The sequence below is a fragment of the Lepisma saccharinum genome, chromosome 15 (assembly GCF_977018435.1).
Source record: "Lepisma saccharinum chromosome 15, izLepSacc3.1, whole genome shotgun sequence".
Taxonomy (NCBI): Eukaryota; Metazoa; Arthropoda; class Insecta; order Zygentoma; family Lepismatidae; genus Lepisma; species Lepisma saccharinum.
Window position 1 is genome coordinate 16718050 of NC_139243.1, and position 20840 is coordinate 16738889.

At 39.0% G+C, this 20840-nt stretch overlaps 1 protein-coding gene across 2 annotated transcripts in view; it reads left to right on the forward strand.

Annotated features, from left to right (window-relative positions):
* LOC145999616 (uncharacterized) overlaps positions 1-7923 on the forward strand; it is a 120717-nt gene extending 112794 nt beyond the window's left edge. The window contains exon 4 of one of the 2 annotated variants that reach the window (XM_083136698.1): positions 6783-7923. In XM_083136698.1, the coding sequence (XP_082992824.1) occupies positions 6783-7503 (721 nt within the window). In that variant the 3' untranslated portion in view covers positions 7504-7923. Of the gene's footprint in view, positions 1-753; positions 2572-6782 lie in introns of those variants that run through there. The other variant, XM_083136696.1, reaches the window with a different exon arrangement.
* Positions 7924-20840: the final 12917 nt, after the last annotated feature.

A 20840-nucleotide genomic window follows, 5' to 3' on the forward strand; every position in this document is an offset into this window, starting at 1 on the left:
GAGATCATTTCACAACATATGTTTCATATTCATGCAATAACTATATATCCTCGTGTGACCGAAACAGTTGAGTGTATTTCTTGTGAATAATTGACAAAGTCAGAAGCAACATTAAACAAAATAAAGTTTACGTTAAACAAAATAAAGTTTACGACTTTTTTTATACCCTGCAATTGCAATAATTACAATTTTTCTGTCAACTGAATTTTTTTTCTCCTTTTTTCCAATTTTACACCTCCCAACTGTTTGCTTTAGCCATTGTAAAGCACTTCAAATTTCTGATTTATGTGCAATTGTTGTCAACTATAGAGAATGGGGGCTCAAGCATCGGCTCTTAGTTGCTACAATACACTCCTGCAATATTGAAAGCAGTTTTAGTCAATATAAATCCAACTTAAGAGACAACAGAAGGAAATTCACGTTCGAACATTTACATTTTCTTATTCATTGTTTTGGAAACATAAAATGAAAACACATTTTATGTTGTTTTACAATTGATGTCAACGGAAGCATACTGTATTTTCTGTAGCTCATGTAGTGTCTTATATTATTTAAAAGGTAAATATTTACAATTATAAGTTAACTCCATATTTTACATATTTAGCACATTTTACGTATAAATCCATTCCAAGTTTATTGAGTATTTCCCCCTTTTAACATTCTATTCTACTATATTTCCAATGATTTACACATATTACTCATTACCTACTTAGGAAGTGAAACTACATTTTTTTCTGGTATTATTTTTTCCAGATACCTGAACGACAGCTATGTGGAAGGACAGATGCAAGATGTCCCAGGGTCACGTACACATTACCTAGTATCTGCAGAAAAGCTAGATGAACAAGAGCAGAAAAAAGATAATGCAGAATATATTAGTAGAGAAGGAAAATTTGAGGCTGAAAGTTCAGCAAAACTGCTTAAATCTAGAGCACAAACTGGCCATTCCAAGAGTGAAAAGAGGAGGAAGCAATACATGTGTTCCTTCTGCAACAAAGTTTTCTCTCACAAAGGAAATTTCATAAACCATACAAGGGTTCATAACAAAGAGAAACCATTTAATTGTTCAATTTGCAACAAAGATTTTGCAGATAAAAGCAATCTTACTGTGCATATGAGAGTTCACACCAAAGAGAAGCCTTTCAATTGTTCAATTTGCGACAAACGATATAACCATAATGTGAGTCTCAATCTACATATGAGGCTTCACACTAGAGATAAACCTTTCATTTGTTCAATTTGCAACAAAGATTTTGCAGATAAAAGCAATCTTACTGTGCATATGAGAGTTCACACCAAAGAGAAGCCTTTCAGTTGTTCAATTTGCAACAAAAATTTTGCCCATAGATGTAGCTTCAATTCACATATGAGGCTTCACACCGAGGAAAAGCCTTACAATTGTTCAATTTGCAAAAAAGCTTTTGGTGATAGAAGAAATCTCAGTGAGCATGTGAGAGTTCACACCAAGCCTGTGAATTGTTCAATTTGCAACAAAGATTTTGCCCATCAACGTAGTCTTAATTTTCATATGAAGCTTCACACCGAGGGAAAACCTTTTAATTGTTCAGTTTGCAACAAACGTTTTAACCGTAAAGAGAGTCTCAATATACACATGAGGCTTCACACTAAAGAAAAGCCATTCAGTTGTTCAATATGCAACAGAGACTTTGCCGAGAGAAGCAATCTTACTGTGCACATGAGAGTTCACACCAAGGTGAAGCCTTTCAATTGTTCCATTTGCAACAAATGTTTTAATCATAAAGTTAGTCTGAAAGTACATATGAAGCTTCACACTAAAGAGAAACCTTTTAATTGTTCAATTTGCAGCAAAGGTTTTACCGTAAAAGGCAATCTTACTGTTCATATGAGAGTTCACACCAAGGAGAAGCCTTTCATATGTTCAATTTGCAACAAACGTTTTAAGCAGAAGGTAACTCTTAATGTACATATGCGGCTTCACACGAAATAGGTACATATAGCACCATGCAATGAAGGCACATGTAATGGGTGTTATGGTAGGGCCCCACATATTTTTGTCTTGATCATAGCCTTTTTGGAGGTGAAGTGATCAGCATATTCTTCAGGAGTAATTTAATATTCCATGATGAAAATCTTTCATGTTAAAGGCCAAACCAACCCCAAATGTTCATTTGTAAGCAAATTTTAGCTACATTACATGGAGTGATGACAATGTCATGTGCAAGGTCACATCTACAAAGATTAACACAAAGCTCCATCTTCCTTCTCAATTCTTAATTAAGCAATATTGCTCTCTTGAAATCATTCATGTTGTATTCCTTCTCATAGGATAGGAGTATTCATATGTAATTGAGATATCACAGCAGTTCCTTTTCATCTCTATTGTTATCCAAGCCATAGCTTTCAAAGAACCTCCGAAGGTTCAATATACAGGCGCCGGTGTAGTCTAAACATGAATCAATTAGGTGTTGAAGGGAGGAGCATAAACCATTGTTTGACATTTGTAGTTGTGCCTTGGGAAGGAGTAAAGGTGCCTGCAAGTGCAGTAAGGAAAGAGGAAAAGTTAACTTTATAAATTGGCAAAGTCATTTGGAAGCATACAAGGCAAGGAAATCGAAAGCAGAAACACTTTCCACAGAGAAGTTCATATTTCAGATTTTATCAAAATCTTGGGGAAAAAATGCGTTTAGAAAATTCAGAAGATTATGGTGCTAAACATATCTTGGCTGATGAAGTGTAGTGCCTTTTGTATTGTAATGGTCACCCCAATTGAAGTTATACTCTTGTATTAGCATTGTTTTTTTAGTACACAGAGCCTTGTGCTTGTGCCAGTAGATGGTTTTGTGGACATAAAGCGTTTGTGTGCTGCTGCATGCACATGGTGAACACAGTTAATTACATACCGTCATGCCATGGATTCATCCAAGCAGGCCCAGCAGAAGGTGTTAACGGAACCAACACACACACAAAACACAAACTTCACATAATCACGTAAAATGTTTCTTGGTTGAAATATTTTGCCCCACATGAACAGTCACGGACACTGCTGGGTTGTAATCATTCCATAGATTGTCAATTGGATCGCTACAAGCCAGAAGTGTCTGTGACTGTACAACAGCCTTGTAATCAAAGGGTTCTGAGTTCGACACCTGGTTCGGATCCCACTTTAAACTTTAGGTATAGTCCCGATTAGCCTTACTGTGTATAAACTGGACTTAAAACACCAAATCAACAACAGTAACATGTACAACATTTAATGAAATGTGAGAAAGCACTTAAAATTGTTTATATTTATGTTGTCTTATATATCTCGGGAAGGAGATGTCATAATATAATCTGCATTTAAAAGTAATCTGTCAGTTGATGAAACAGAAAATCAGAAGAAAGTTATTATTTTATGTGTGCAAATTTATTACACTACTACCTGGCAACATTGATTAAGTATAAATACTTGCCACAGTGCAAATGTTAAATGAGCCTCTTCACAGTAGACTGAGTTTTCACATAAATTTCACACAACACACATATTGTGTGTATTGGTTCAGTATAACAGCAAACATTGAGATGTCTTCAGAGTTTAAGAAATATATTTTGATTAGCATCTGAAATTTTGAGAAAAAGTTTATCTCTGAAAACTATGTTTGAAAACACATATTCATTAATATGCATATGAATTATACTTAAGCATCCGAATATGTGTTTATTTTGCTTGCTTTATTCCAGATGGTGACATTGGTAACTGAAATTAATTGAGCAAAATAAACAGCTGTGCAGATACTTAAGCACATTGTTTGGGAATTTTGTACTTCAACTGAAGATGTGGTAGTTTCATATTATTTGGAAGCACATATTCTTCAAAAGTATATTAGTGTGAATGATTGTGTCCAATTTTTATTACAGTGTTGCGGTTGTCCTAATTTGAGTGGACTTTTAATATGTTCATTAGAAAATTAAGTACATTAGAAAATTAAGTACAACATTTCTGCCAAATTCGTTATTTGTCTGAATTTCTTTATATTCATTATAAAGTTTGTGTTAATTTTACTGCACTAATGGTGGCCATGGTGTAATGATTGAGTCAGTTTATTTTCTCTGAAAATTATATTTTGTGTTTGCTTGTAGAGTTTTGTAGAGTTTCTCTTTGTATATAACAAATTTATTTGTACAGGCTGTATATTTTTGTAACAAAATATTTTATATCTAACATTTCCATTCTTGAGAAATTAACATTAAATTTCACTGGTTTTTGTGAATTAGCCAAACCTTAAAAATACGTTAATGTTACCCTGTATGCAATAACACATTTGTTTTTATAATAAAGCACTATATGTTAATTTATTATAGTTTTTTGTGGATACATTAAAGGATTATTATGGAAATGCACATTTAAGTATTCACATGTCTCTCTATTGATCTATGATCAATGTAATTTTCATGTTTAACATTCAGGATTAAAGTGATTTTTCTTCACAACATAGAAAATTTAATGACAGATATCAAGAAACTAAAGAGCAGCAACTAAATTTTCATAAATATTCTCAATGCTTTTTGTACATTTTCAGTGTTGCATTTGTCATTTTTAACATATTTGAACTTGTAAGCACAGCTGTCTTTCACATTCAAAAGATGTTACACTTCCTGTGTACATATTTAGGGAATTAGTATTTACTTGTGATTATATATACAGGGTAAGTCAAAATGATGGACCCGATTTTAGACATTTCTTTTGTGAAATATAATAAACAAATGTTATTGTGAGACATGTGCTAAGAAAGGTAAACTGTCAAAGTTTTTTTTCAAACAAATCACATGTGTTCTATGTGAGCACCTCGCGTAACACGGCACACATCAAGCCGATAGTCTATCTCCTGCCAAACCTTGTGTAGCAAGTTGCGGTCAATATCAGCAATGGCTGCTGTGATGCGGGCACGCAGGTCATCCAATGTTGTTGGAAGTGGTGGTACATAAACATGATCCTTGACAAAACCCCACATGAAGAAATCACATGGGGTCAAGTCGGGGGAACGAGGTGGCCAATGAAGGAGAGGTCGATCCTTGGGAGATGCACAGCGTATCCAACGTTGTTCCAATGCCCCATTGAGATGGTCCCGAACGCTGCCATGGTAATGTGCAGGGCACCATCCCAATTGGAGAATTAAATCTGCGCTATCCTCTGCAAGCTGTGGAAGGAGCCATAGTTGCAGCATATCAAGGAAAACAAGTCCTGTCACAGTACGTTCATGGAATAAAAAGGGCCCATAAATCTTTTCATGGGAAATGGCACAAAAGGCATTCACTTTGGGAGAATCGCGTTCTTGTTTCACAAATTCATTGGGGTTAGCAGTCCCAAAATCCTTACGTTGTGTCTATTCACTTTCCCTGAAAGGTGAAAAGTTGCTTCATCACTGTAAATTAACCTCTCAGAGAACCCACCCGTTTCCATTAATGCGAGGAAATCAGCACAGAAGGATGCACACAAAGCATAATCAGTGTCTTTTAAGGCTTCAACTAGTTGCAAGCGGTAGGGTTTCATTTGTAAACGTTTCCGCAGAACCTGCCAGACAGTTTTCTGTGGAAGTTAAAGTTCTCTCGCTGCCCAGTAGGTGGACTTCTGTGGACACCACACGAAACATGTGTGCACTCGTTCCACTGTCTCTTCCCCAGTTGACGGACGGCCAGTCGATTTTCGTTTACAGATGCAGCCCGAATCTCTGAAATGTTCATACCACTTACTAATGCCCTTCCCCGCAGGTGGTTCTCTCCGATATTTGGTACGGAAATGCCATTGCACACTAATGACAGACTTGTTCACATGATAATCAAGCACACAAGAAGATCTCTGTTCTCCAGTCAACGCCATTTTCCTGCTCGCTGCTGACTCCTAGCGGTAGAAAGTGAAAACACTGCATGGAAACTAAACTTTGAAAGTTAACCTTGCGAAGCGCATGTCTCACAATAACATATGTTTATTAGATTTCACAAAATAAATTTCTGTAATCGGGTCCATCATTTTGACTTACCCTGTATATGTCTACATCTTCAGGGAATAAGTATTTACTTGTGGTTATATATATGGGCAGACACACCGATTCTACAATCTTAGTAATGTTGATTTCTAATTTTCCATTAAGTCTGAAGTGAACTATTGACGATCAGTACAGCAAATGCATTGAGAGATTACATTCAAGGTATGATAGTTGCTGGTATGTCATATTGTTGAAGAGACCTCTTAATTAAGAGGTTTCTTTTTTCAGTTGACTATTTCTCAGTTGTTGGTGTACACATTCTTGGACATATTTCAGCCTGTGTAACTAACAGATTTAGTTGACTGCATACAAGAAACAACTTTTTAAATTTTGAAGCACCAACGGTTTGTGCACATGTCACAGTCAAAAAGCTTCATTGTGCCGATTATGAGGAGAACACAAGAGCACACATATTAAGAAACAGGTAATTTCTTGTTAGCACAGAAAAAGAATGAATGCTTCTCATGTAGGCCTAACATGTCATGCAAACAAGGGAATATCAAATATCTTGGATCATTCAAAAAAAAGAAAAGTGTTTGCTCAAATTGCACATTTGGTCAAAGTGGTACAAGAAGTATTAATATTTATTGTTGAATCAGTAATATATTTTTATTTTATGAGTAGGTTCACACCCGACGCCTAAGTGGGCATAAGGGAAAAGAAGAAGAAGAGTAGGTTCACATTAACAGTCTACTATATTTTTCAATGATTTGCACATACCAGTCACTACCTATTTAGAAAGTGAAGCTACATGTGTATCTTTATTATTTTTTCCAGATACCTGAACATGAACTGTATGGAAGGACAGATGCAAGATCTCTCAAGGTCAGTTACACATTTCCTAGTATGTGGAGGAAAGTTAGGTGAACAACAGCAGCCAAAAGATCATCCAGAACATACAGGTGGAGAAGGAAAATTTGAGGATGAAGCTTCATCAGAATCGCTTAAAACCAGAGCATATACTGACTATTTCAAGGGTGGAAAGATGAGAAAGCATTACATCTGTTCCATCTGCAACAAAGTTTTCTCTTACAGAGGAAATTTTGTAACCCACACAAGGATTCATACCAAAGAGAAACCTTTTAATTGTTCAATTTGCAACAAAGTTTTTGGTGCTAGAAGCTGTCTTATTGGTCATATGAGAGTTCACACCAAGGAGAAACCTTTTAAATGTTCAATTTGCAACAAAGGCTTTAGCAAGAAAAGCAACCTTGCTGTGCATATGAGAGTTCACACTAAGGAGAAACCTTTCAATTGTTCAATTTGCAACAAAGATTTTGCCTATAAATGTGGACTCAATTTACATACAATGCTTCACTCTAAAGAGAAGCCTTTCAATTGTTCAATTTGCATCAAAGGGTTTACCGAAAAATGCTATCTTACTGTGCATATGAGAGTTCACACCAAGGTCATGCCTTTTAATTGTTCAATTTGCCACAAAGGTTTTAAGCATAAAGCAAGTCTGAATTTACATATGAGGAGGCTTCACACCAAATAATAGCCTTTCAACTGTTCAATTTGCAACAAAGATAAACTTACTCTACTTGTGAGGAGAACACATCTCAAAGAGAAACCATGTAGGTTTTGTTAACAGAGGAGATAGTGATTTGGCCGTTTAGAATCTGTTGAAGAGTAATGAAAAATCATAATGAAAGGGATAGAAAACCTATATCCTGTAAACCAGTAAGTGACAATAAAATATAATTTTCTTTACACTAATTCTTAGGTTTAAGCACATGAATTTAGGCAAGCTCATCTTTAGTTTTTCTTTAATAATTCTTTAAAAAGAGGTGAATGTATCTGCTTTCATATGTATATAAATTTGTTTTTTGTACACAGTTAAAGGGCTAATGTTGTGACCATATAGATTTAGTTGAGGTGGGAGGGGGCAGGTAGGAACTAGATGCTCTCTTCACCTTTGGCTTCCAAAAGCTAGCATTCTACTTATGTTTGTTCACTACTAGCCTATTATTCCCAGCATCACTCTTGTACATACGGAAGCATGTCTCTCCTGGGGGGGGGGGGGGGGGGGCATGTCAACTCTTCTCTCAAGATTTCTGCCCGTGCATGGGACTGGTGGCCACTCACTATTCTGAGGAAGTTGGTGAAGTACAAATGAGTAGAGTAACCATGAAACCTAAAAATAGCTGCGGGGTTCGTAGTGCTATCATGTCAGCCCATGTCTGGTTGGTGGAATTGAGGCCGGCATGTGGTATTAGCTAGCTAAAAAAGGTAAAGTGCTCCCCTGTGCTATGCACCATGCCATGAAGGCGTATAGGTGTATAGAAGGTGTGGGGTTATGGCCCCACACTTTCTTGATCACGGTTGAAAGTGGGGGTGATGTGATCAGCACCATGCCCCTGACTGCCTTTACCCCCCAGAGTTTCCTCCAAGCACCCACTTTATATGATGCTGGGTGGGTGCCAGAGCTGCTTGAACAGGTGGAAAAAATCCCGGTTCTCCCCCACCGGGTCTCTCGCATGGTAGTCAGATGCCCTAACAACTGAGCTACCATGGCACATTAGCTAGCTAATCTAACTAATTAAAATATGTAAATTTAAAGTTGTGACTTAATAGGATAGGAACAAAAGGCATCAACCATCAAAGACAGCTTGAAAAATATAGGCTCCATGAAATATTCTTGTGGGCTAACTTAATATTCAGTGATGAAAAACTGTCATGTTAAAGGCCAAACTGCCCCCTAAAATATTATTTTTAAGCATTTTTAGCCTCATTACAATGTCATGTGCAAGGTCATACCTGGAACAATTAACACAAAACTCCATATTTCTTCTTAATTTTTAATGAGCAATAATGCTCTCTTCAAATTATTCATGTCCTGTTCGTTTTCATAGGAGTTTGATTTGAGTTGGTATGTTAAGTCCACTTTATGCACAGTAAGGCTAATCGGGACTGGACCTATGGTTTAAAGTGGGATCCCAACCACTGTGCCATGTGCCTCTACCGTGTATTGAACCCGGGACCCCTTGATTACAAGGCGACAACGCAACCACTGTGCCAAATGGGAGGCCCTGTTTTCATAGGAGAGAAGATAATACATATGATTGAGACATCATGGCAGTGCCTTTTCAGTAAATACAGGTGAAATAAAGTGTAAATCACCAACCCTGAGACCTTCTGTAAACAAACCGTCTCACCGATTCGATGTACCACTCCACGTCAGCTGATTCATGACCGCAATCATCTGTTGTTACACTCATAGTTCGCCTCACCTATTCATTTTATATAAGAGCCTCTGAATGTGAGAACCTGCTCTCAAAACATCAGACAAATATGCAGCCACATACATTGTTACTTTTCCGGTCATTCTCTCTTTCATAACCCTTAAAACTGCAGACGCTGACACACCGCTGCACTGGGATACCAACTTAACCACTTCTTTTACTGGTTTCTCAGGATACCACTGACAGAACGTTACATAAATATTGAGTAGAATCTGTTTCTCGTCCCTTTGGTGCTTTGAAAAAAAGCTCGGAGAACACGGAGACCTTACCGCACGCATAGAACTCGCCATGTTATTTTTCTAAGGACAAGTCAGGCAATATTACTAAGTGGCACTACTTCCTTGCTGTTCACATGATTATTTTTAGAAAATAACCAATGTTATACAGAAGGTTGTTTCACGTTGATGGTAACGATTTCGATCACCAGGGAGCAGCACGTAGGCATAGCACAGAGCAGCCAGAGCCAGTAGGGCGAAAATACTGTGTGTTGACTTGCAAAGACGATGGTTGGTGTGTGAGTGAGTGTTTATATGGCACCAAAAATTCCAGTCTTTTGGGAGGGGTACATCTGTGCCCTTTCCGACGTTGGTTATAGTTATAGCCAGATAATTAAACAGTGCCACATGAAAGCATTCCATGTGTCAAAGAAGGGCATCAATGCAGTGTTGAATCTCCATAAAGCTTCCACTGTACCTATTGCTGGAACCAGTAAAGTGGGCCACGGACATATCGGAAGCCCAAGCGTTCCTTCGATGTTGTGCGGAAAGTGAGATCCTTGGTGAGATGTGAAAACCCTGCAACGCAAAGAGTGATTGCACAGGCAGTGCAATATTTCCCTGCAACTGTAAATCGCATCATAGCCCAAGATTTACAACTTGTGCGGAAGCACAAGGCTCAAGTTCATAAGTTGCATGCCTCACATGTCCAGGGGAGGAAGACCAACAGTCGGAAGCTCTACGAACGCCATCTGGCAGGGGACCGCTGGAAGTATGTGGTGTCCCTGGATGAAGCATGGGTGTATCTGTCGGGATGTGGTAAAAAAAAAAAAAAGGGCCATCTACTATCGTCCACTTGATGCAAGAGGTCGATCTGAGTGGGTATGTGATTGTGCTGAAAGTTTTCCACGTGGGTTCATGGTTGTTGGTGGTTAATGCCATAACGGCAAACTTCCACTGCGCAGAGTGGAAATAAATGCAGCCTATTACCAGACGAATATTTTGGAGCCACTTTACAGACATGATATTCCTTCTCTCTATGGCAGCGACACATCTCGTGTTGTCATCTACCTGGACAAGGCTTCCAGTCATACGGCAAAGTCCACGCAGGCATACATGGATCAGATGGCACGTGAAACGGGCATTCATGCAATCCCCTTTACAGACATCCCTGTGAAATCCCCCGATGCCTCTTCCATGGATTTTTGTGGGTTTCCGTTGTTGAAACGAGCCTTGGGAAGCAAATGGCCCCGCACAATTGAGGGTCTTTGGAAAGCTTGTCAGGAGAAATATGATCGTTTGGACCAATGTGTTCTTCAACGCAGTCTCCTCCAATGGAAAATCCGCTGCAGGGCCATTGTTGCAAGACAGGGATATCACGTGGAGCACCACCGCTCGTGGCGTCACAGTTTTTCTTAAGGTGAGGTGGGTTCTAACTTTGTTACCAGGGACGTGAAAAGACCTTCTGTAGAATATCATTATGTACACAAAACTCTAAGCTCATTGAAATTTACAATGCATATTCCTACAAAATGTTCACACTTATCTTGCCTTGACATGTCACCAAGTTATTTTACGAAGTGCACTATATTTGGACTATATTTGGTGGAACAAAAATCGTTATTAGGATGCTTGTCAAAGTTTCCAACCACAATAAATTTACGAACTTTCTTTGTCTTGTTTTGATCATCATCAATATACACTGGTCGACAATTGCTAAGGAACAAACATGTTTTGACCAATAAATTTTGACTACATGATCAGGGTGCAACAAGTGAACAATATATAAGTACAGATATCAGTTAAGGTTTATTGAGAAAAGATGATGGGGATTCCCCATCAACTAAAGAAACAGTACGTCATAAAGCAAAACCAGCATAAACAAAACAAAGTGAGGAAAGCACATGAATCACAATTTGGCATGTGTAGAGTGAGTCCAGAGGAAATCAGTATGACGTGTGGCCACCGTGGACTGCACAGCAAGCTGTCGATGAGAGCGTTCGTGAGCGCGAGAGGTATATTGTCCCATTCTTCCTGAAGTGCAGTTTTCAGCTCATGGAGGGTCCAGGGTGGGGGATTCATTTGTGCAACCTGCCTTCCGCGAGCATCCCACGCATGTTCGATGGGATTGAGATCCGGTGAATATGCAGGCCAGTCCACGTGGGTGATGGTTTCTCTTTCCAGTGTCTCTGTCACTTGGACAGTTGTGTGTGGACACACATTATCATCCATGTAAAGAAACTCAAAGCCCACTGCACCCCAAAAAAAAAAGACCATAACCTTCCAGGATCTCGGTAGAATTCTGTGATCCTGCAGCGAAGATGTGCAGTGGTGTTTTCCCATTTTTCATTATGCCCCCCATACCATGACTCTGGGTCCCCCATACTTGTCACATTCACAGATGTGCTGTGCATGATATCGTGTTCCACGTTCTCTCCATACCATTTGATGTCCAGAATCACTTGTCACACAGTACCGTGATTCATCGGAGAACATCACATTTGCCCATCTGTCTTGGTCCCAAACAATGGCGCACACACCAGTGTAATCTGGCACGACGGTGAGCTGGTTTTAATGGCACACACTTAACTGGCTTCTGGTTATACAACCCACCACTATTCAGTCGTCGTGTAATGGTTTTTGGGGACACACGGACACCTGAAGCACCAACAAGGTCTTGAGGAATTTGGGCTGGAGTGACAGATCGATTCCTTTTTGCCACCTGGACGATGTACCGATCCTAGCGAGCAGTTGTACACCTTCCACGACCTCCACCATGCATACGCAAAACTGTTCCTCTTGTACGACTAGCTTTCTGAAGTTGGGAAATGACACTTTTCGAAACCCCCATAACACGTGCCACTTCAGTGACACATCACCCTGACTCCAGCTGACCAACCACTCTGACCCGTTCGTAATCACTTAAATGTACTCTTCTCGCCATCTTCCTACATGCTTCTTCTGTTGCACACCAGTATTGCACTGCCAACGGCCTCTATCGTGTTTGACTGTCTCCCGTGGGTACCACCTCCTGCCACAGCACTGCAGTCTTTTCCTGATAACGATGCTCCAAGTGCACACGTTCCTTTCTGAATGGGCGCAACGATTCCTTGCTGCCCTCTACTGGTCTCTTTCTGGCAACAAACTGACACGGAGTTGTGTATGAAAAAGATATGGGTCAATATGTGTTTGTTCCGTAGCAGTTGTCGACCAGTGTATTTATTGGACTTACAGCATTACATATGGCTGTTTATGCCCATTATATATTTTATTTACATAAGGTACAATTTACATAGAATCTACAAATAAATTTCAAATACACTCCTATCTATATCAAACCTTAGAAATATACATTACCATGTTATATCATTTTGTCTAAAACAATGCAAGCAGGCACGTATCCAGAGGGGGGGCTTAGGGGGCTCGAGCCCCCCCCCCCCGAAAGTTTTAGGTTTACACTAGATAAAATGAGGTTTTTGGTTTCTTGTGGTGTGAAATAAAATAATGTGACAATAATTTAAGGAGAGAAATAATTATCGAGGAAAGACGGAGAATGTTCCGTAACCCTGTTATTGATAATAGCACGTATCCAAGGTGGGGTTGAGGTGGCTCTAGCCACCCCCAGAATTTTTATTTATTTTTTACTAGATAAAATTAGGTTTTTTGCTTTTTGAATAATGTGACGATGATTTAAGGAGATAGACAATTATCAAGGCAAGACGGAGAATGTGGCCACGGTGGCTCAGTCGGTAACGCGTCTGACTACCATGTTAAAGGTCCCGGGTTCGATCCCCAGCCAGTTCAAATCCGGGAACTTTTCTAATGATGGAAGCGGCCCCGGCACCCACCCAGCGTCGAATAACATGGGTACCTGGGGGAATCCTGGGGGGTAAAGGTGGTCAGGGGCGTGATGCTGATCACATCACCCCACTCACGACCGGATCAAGAAAGTGTGGGGCGTTACCCCCACACCCCCTATATGCCTTCATGGCGTGGTGCTATGCACAGGGGAGCACTTTACCTTTACCTTTTTTTAGACGGAGAATGTTCTATAACCATGTTGTTGATAATATTGCACGTAAACTTTTCTTGCGCTTTCGGTGTTGTCGCAGCGCACTTGAGCACTATGTAGAGACTTGTCAGCATTAGGAAGCTGCACAACAAAGGTAGCGCCGCATGTAGGCGATTCGTTGTAATTTTTAATCTCTGGAAGACGGGAGAGAGTACGTTCTTGAATGAGAGAAGGAGTCAACTACTGGCAATATTAACGAATCGTTTTATCTGAGGAACGTTCTAGAATATAATGAGGATATAAATACGCGGATTCAATTTTTCGATTAGTGATCAGTCAGCGTCCTCTGGTTGCTTTATAAGATATAGTGATTCGGAAAATGAAGACATTGACGACTGCAGAACTTCCAGGACCTCAGTGTAATGCTAGTTCGGGTCGAGGGCTGAAGAGATCAAGCCCCCCCCTCTCTCTCTCTCTCTCTGTGTCTCTCTCTCTCTCTAAAGTGAATATTTCAGCAGTACCGGAAATTGGAGTGGTTTATTAAAACAGAAATAAGCTGCATAGATCAACTGAAAATCAAAGTTTCGAGAGATGATTTAGTTTTGCCAGAACTAAATTTCGTATATGCAGTCCAAGAATTTCATGGTATAAAAAATAATTTTGTTTAAGCCTACTGGGTTCGAAACACATTCAAACACTTAACTACCATAAAGAGACAGCCGAAAATTTTATGAATGTCAAGAAGAGAAAGCAAGAAGATGTTGCATATGTAGACATTTTAGGCAGAAATTGCAGGTTCTACCAGTGCTCTACCAACTGAGCCACCTAGCCATCCTTGACTTCAACCGATTTTTCGTTAAAATGTCTACATACTACATGTCCTGTGTATATCAAATCGTAAGGTGTTGCCTGTATAGTGAACAACCACAGAAAATATAGGAGAGAGAAGAAAACTGAGGAGCATTCCGACCGGTTGAGGAGAATTTTTTTTCTTCTTTGGTCAACAAGAGCTACTATTTCGAGGTGACAATGACAGTGGCTTAATACGGGAGATTTCACACCGTGTCGCCTGAGGATTTCACAATTCGAAATTAGGTTTGTGAGGCCTTTTGTGTCACTATGGTGTGAAACGTTGCTGTTGATTGGCCCATTCCAATGGACATGTATCGCCTTTTCCTTCGGTCTGAAACCTTCCTAAGTCTTCAAAATCGAAGTCACAAGGATGGAAAATTAGGGCCTTGTTAAGGTTAGGTGTGAAGGCAGGCAGACAGCACCGCAAAGAATCATATCCAAAACTGCAGGAAGAACGCATCTTACTTCAATCTCCAATACGGAATGATAAAAACTTCTGGTGAGTTGATTTTTAAAAATTTGTCCGAGATAAAGAATGGCGTGCCCAGGATTTTCGGAAGGGAGAGGGGTTACGCATACTATTTTTGGTGGTCAGTCCTGATTTTGCCAATTTTTTCCTGTCTTTGACATTCTTCTTTTTTTAAAGAAAAGGAATACTGGATCAAATGGGGTTATGACCTCACCAACCCTCCCTTGGGCACGTCACTGGAGATAAATGAATAAGCATTTGATCATACTGGGGGACGAAACATTAGATGTGTTGGGAACGAAAGGTTTCATTGTGCATTGATTGTTTCGTGATCCAGCTGTATTCGAGAAGACTTCCTTTGTTTCGTGCCCATATATGACAAGACAGCGGAAGCTGTGACAGGCATTTTTGAACACTTGTGAATGCTAAGGCCTGAATCTGAACAATTTGGTAGGTTTCGGCTTTTATAAGAGCTGCAAACATTGGAGGACAAGACACATTAGTGGTGTTCAGGCTCGAATCAGAGAGAAATATTCGAGAGCTGTCTGCGTCAGTTGGCAGCCCACAATTTGAATCTCGAGTTGTCGAGTGGATTGCCCCTCCCATGCATGTGTAACAGCTTCGTAAAAAACACTCAAAGACACCATAGATGTTTTTATGGCTGATGAAAAGAAATGGACAAACACACATACTGAGATGGTTCCGGCACACAATGTTAATGCATGGAAACAGAGGAGTCGAGTGGTAAAAAATTGTTCCGATTTCACGTTCTGATTAAAATGACAGCCTTACAGTGGCGGCGATTTAAGGGATAGTTGCTCCCCATTTTTTTGCCTCAATATTATGCCCTGTTAATGTTAAGCCTTGTCTACCAAGAGAAAATAAACTTTCCTTGCACCACCCTCCCCCCCCCCCCGTTTTTGAACCCAATTGCCACCACTGGTCTTAAACATACAATTGTGAGGTTCTTACTATACCCCTTAAAAAAATTGGTGTTGAGCCCCCCCCCCCCCCCCGAAAGGAATTTCTGGATACATGCCTGAATGCAAGTAAAATATATTCAATTTGCATGCAAGAAAGAAGCCAAATTTATGGGAAATGATTACTGGTGCAAAGAGTTAACCATAAAGGTGAAGCAATAAGTATAAAAGAAAGAGCATTGGGTTTAAAGTAAGATGTCATTTGCAGCAGCGAATCCTATACTACAAATTGGCCGTTGTTTTACCTTACGTAATGAATCCTGTAACAGTGCTGGATTTTCGTGTGGATTATTTTACTTCTATGAGTTTCCAATGCTTCACTTCAGAGATCTAGGTTTACATGCATTGTACAGAGAAAAATGGCCAATGCATGTAATGATTTACACCGATGGTTCAAAGAATAACAAAGGTGTAGGATGTGCCTATTACATCCCAGAGAAAAACATTTATCAACAATTACAATTTAGATTACCTATAGATTCATCTATTTTTACTGCAGAAAGTTACGCTCTCTACACAAAGCCTTACAATGTGGAATAGCCGAAGATTTTTAAAAAATTCTTCTCCTTATGGATTCTCTGAGTGTTTTTCAAGCATTATCTACATCTTATCCCAAATTATATCATAAATCATATCTTATTATTTTAATTATTCAACAAGTTCAATTTGCTTGCAAAAGGAACATTGACATACAATTCAGTTATGTTAAAGCACATAATATTAAGTAGGGAATGATTGAGTGGACTTATATGCTAAACAGGCCAGAGAATTTCAACTCATAAGTTTCAATATATTAATGTACACGGATTTATTAACACGAGTGAAAATCAAAATTATGGAACGAATGGTGCAAGGATCAATTTTAGTTTGTGGGCAATACATATAGATGGATTTCAGAATTTAAATCCAAGGTCCCTTGGTTCAATTCATACACACTCCCACGGCAAGTCATAGTTTTTATTAATAGATTAAGAACAGGACATGTATGTACTCCAGCACATTTAGCTAAAATAAATATTAAAACTCAAGAAAATTGTAAATGTGGCAATAATAATCCTGATGCTCAACATTTATTTCTAGAATGTCCAATTTTTTCAGATCAACTAATCACACTGTACAAAGGTTTACAACGTTTAAAAATTCCATTTCCGATATCACTCTTATCCATTCTAACAGATTTATCCCCTTCATTAATATGGATGCTGTATGCATATGCTCGGAAATGTAGACTCGAAATATAGTGATTATTTGCATGCAAGAAAGAAGCCAAATTTATGGGAAATGATTTATATATATATATATATATATATATATATATATATATATATAAAAGGAAAGTTAAAAATTGTACTTACGTATGTGAGTATAGTGCTCTTATTGTAGAACGACGTTTCAGAGATTGACTATCTCTTTCCTCAGGTTCGTATAAAAACTAAGTACTTGGCATAGTACTGCGTCAAAAATGTAATATGAGGATTGTGGTTAAGGGTTGGTTAGGGTACATTTAAAATATTAAGTTTTTGCTATTAGAAGTACGTAAAAACCAAGCCGTTCCCTAATAAAACTTGTATAGTAGACCTATTCACAGGTAAAAAAGTTAAAATTCTAAAAAACCTGCATAAATCACAATGCAACCTGCAGGTTTGGCCTTTCCTACCCAACTGTGCTTATCTATCCACATGAAGGTCAATTCTCAACGAATATTTCCCCTCCCCTTAATTTTCTCGTTTCCCCTTATTACGTCACAAATCCAACGTGAATTCACGTTCCTCTCTTGCAGCTTGCATAACTTCCGGAGTGACGTGGAAACCGATATTGGGTTCAATCTTCCAGGCTTTATCCCATTTTTTGAGGAAATTGATCCACCCTTCTTCCAAATTTCCTTCGTCCCTATTAAGATTACTCTTCCCCCCTCTACAAATACTCGCTGTTTCATACACGTTTCTTCCTAATTTCCTCCCCTCTTTTCTGATTACCTCTTTTTTTGCGATTCTATGCCCACTTTCCAAAATATGTTCTGAGAGACCCGTTTTGGGAACTTTTTCCCTTATGTCCTTTTCATGCTCGCTCCATCTTTTACCCATATTTCGGCCCGTCTGTCCTATGTACTCCTTCCCGCATTGGCATTCTATTCGATAAACCCCCTTCTGTTTTTCCGGTATTTCCCTAGTTGTCTTTCCTTTCTTATAATCGGTGAAGTATTTTTCTACATTCTTTGGTGCTTTCATCCCGCAAACGATTCCAAAATCTCTCGTTATTTTTCCGATTTTTTCCGATACGGATTGATGGTAAGGGATGCCAACGTACTTTACCCTCCTATTTTCAATTTTTTCCCCCTCTTTTTGATCCCCTTCTTTCCTAATAATTTTCCGTGCTCTCTCCGCTATCTTATCCATTTCTCTATTTGTGTATCCATTTTTTAATCCTGTTTTTCTTATCCACCGAATTTCGTTGTCTTTTTCTTTTTCATTATTGCATAGTCTACCGGCCCTAATAAAAAAGTTAAGGAATACGTTTTTCTTTGTTATTTCGGGGTGCGCCGATTCCTTGTTAATATATAAGTTCCCCGATAGGGGTTTATGATGTACTCCTGTTCTAATCCTATTCCCTTCTTTCAAGATACTAAGATCCAGGAAATTGATTTTTCCATCGCTTAAGTTTTCCCTAGTGAAGTTTATTCTTTCGTCTTGTTTTTCTAATTCTTCAAAAACCTTGTTCAGTGCTACCCCCTTTCTTATAATCAAGATATCATCAACGTATCTCCCATAATATTTAATACCCATTCCTGTTTTTTCCAAAGCTGCCTTCTCAATGAAGTGCATAAAAATGCATTCATCAAGGTGGAAAGACTGTTAATTTTTTTATTGTGAACCAAGATTTTTACCCATGAGGAAACTTTTTGTTCATACAACTCATAACAAATATGTAATCTCAGGAAATACAGTATTAAAAAGAAATTCTAAGTATGTAGCAAACGGTAGAAGATGCCTGATCAACTGATGCTAATAATGTATGTACATCTATGCATGTAAATAAGGAAGCAAGGATAGTATGTACAGGGATTATCTATTACAGGATGAGACAGCATATTCTCCATTGGCTTCTGTGAACACTTTTTTAAACCAGAGGAAACTATACCCAGTACAAGCAGAACCATCTGGCGAGGGAAGACAGTGTACTAACAGCGAGGAACTATTGATAAGTATGCATATCAATATTTCAACTTGATTCTAGAGAAGAGAACCGACTTTTTCATTGGAATGTAACAAATAAAAAACAAATATAATTTTAAAATGTTGTGTCTTGTCTTGTGCAAAGGAGATAAGAGGAAAATGTCCCAATTTCGTATGCAATTATGTAATATACTGTATTTACGCATGTATAATGCGCACCCTAGTTTTCGATGGGGAAGAGTGACAAACAATTATATCTAGAATATAATGTGCAGTACAATCCAGGATTTAAAAAAAAATGCTTGGTTGTAGGTCATAAAGCTGTTGCTATTAATGCATTTACACACTCAATATATACCATATTATGTGGCTAGTAATACATTTTAATTATCATTTTCTTTTTCCTTATGTTTTCTTTCATCCAAAGTACCATTAAAATCAGAATGTTCCTTCATTTTCTGTGGAGCTTATTTCAACCACACTGCACATTAGTGTCGCCATCTTCAATGGAATACTGTTGCCAAATTCAGAAACTGCAAAATTTAAACTTTACAATGGTATACAACAAGATAGGGTTCCATAAACGTGAAAAGTCAATGCAAGTGTCACAAAATCTCATGGAATGACCCTGTACAGTTTCATGTTGGCAGTCCAAATTATTCCATGAATAATACGCACCACATTTTTGGGGACAACAATTTTGGGAAAAAGTGTGCATTATATGTGAGTAAATATGGTATACAGGGTGTCCCATGTAACTTGACAAATCGAAATATCGTGAGAAATATGCATCGAACGAAAAAATGTTCCATATGAAAGTATAATAGTATTGTGGGGGCAAGTCACCTACGCTACAATGAACCCACCCAGCCACCCCCATAGGGGTGGGGCAGGAGGGGCAACTTGAAATGTTAAAGGGGAACTCTATTTTTTTTTATTCGATGTCTGAAAATACGTAGGTTTTGTCCGACACATTTTGCTCCATTCGTGATAGATAGATAGTGCTGTAAGCCCAACATGTTGGTCATGTCTCGCAAATGCAATGGCTGGCGAGTGTGTGAGGAGGGATACTGTGGCCTAGAAGCATTGTGCTCGTGCTCCCAGTAGTTAGTGATTGTATGGTCAGTGCAGTGTGACCGCAAAGAGTTCAATGACACATTTAAGTGGGGTTAGTCAACATCATGGATTATCTATCTGTAGAAGAAAAAAATGAAATGATCCTTGCTTATGGTGAATGCAGATGGAACATCGACAATGCTGTGACCCTTTATGCGGAAAGTTTTCCTGACAGGCTACGATTACATTCTTCACTTGTTTGAGTTGTCAAACAGTTTCGTGCTGAAGGAAGTGCACAACCTAAAAAAAGGGGTTCGTAGAGCAACTGCCACTAGAGAGTATAATCAAATTGCAGTCCTAGCCACAGTACACTTCTGCATTGTGTTCAATCATTTGAACAACGGATCAACAAATGTATTGAAGTTTGAGGACATCATTTCGAGCATTGCCAGGAATAATTTCATCTAGCACCCCGATGGTGAGAGGCGAGGGGACTCACCTAAAAGAAGCACCCCAATGGTGAGAGGAAAACAGATGGCGTCATCCTATCACGAATGGTGACTAGGGTGGAAGAATATTCACTGACAAGCCCAGATTTGTTTTTTAATGCCCCCGAACCTTCAAAACATCCTGGTCCACCACAACCTACAAACAACTCCCCCCTGCCCACTAATGCAACTGCCCAAGGTGCAAAACCTGCCCCATATTTGTCACTTGCCGCACCCTTCAGATCCTCACTGCCACTGGCAAATTCACCCTCTGTCCCAAAGGAATCTGCTACAGTTCTAACCTAATTTATATCTTTGCCTGCAATATCTGTGGGAGCTTCTACC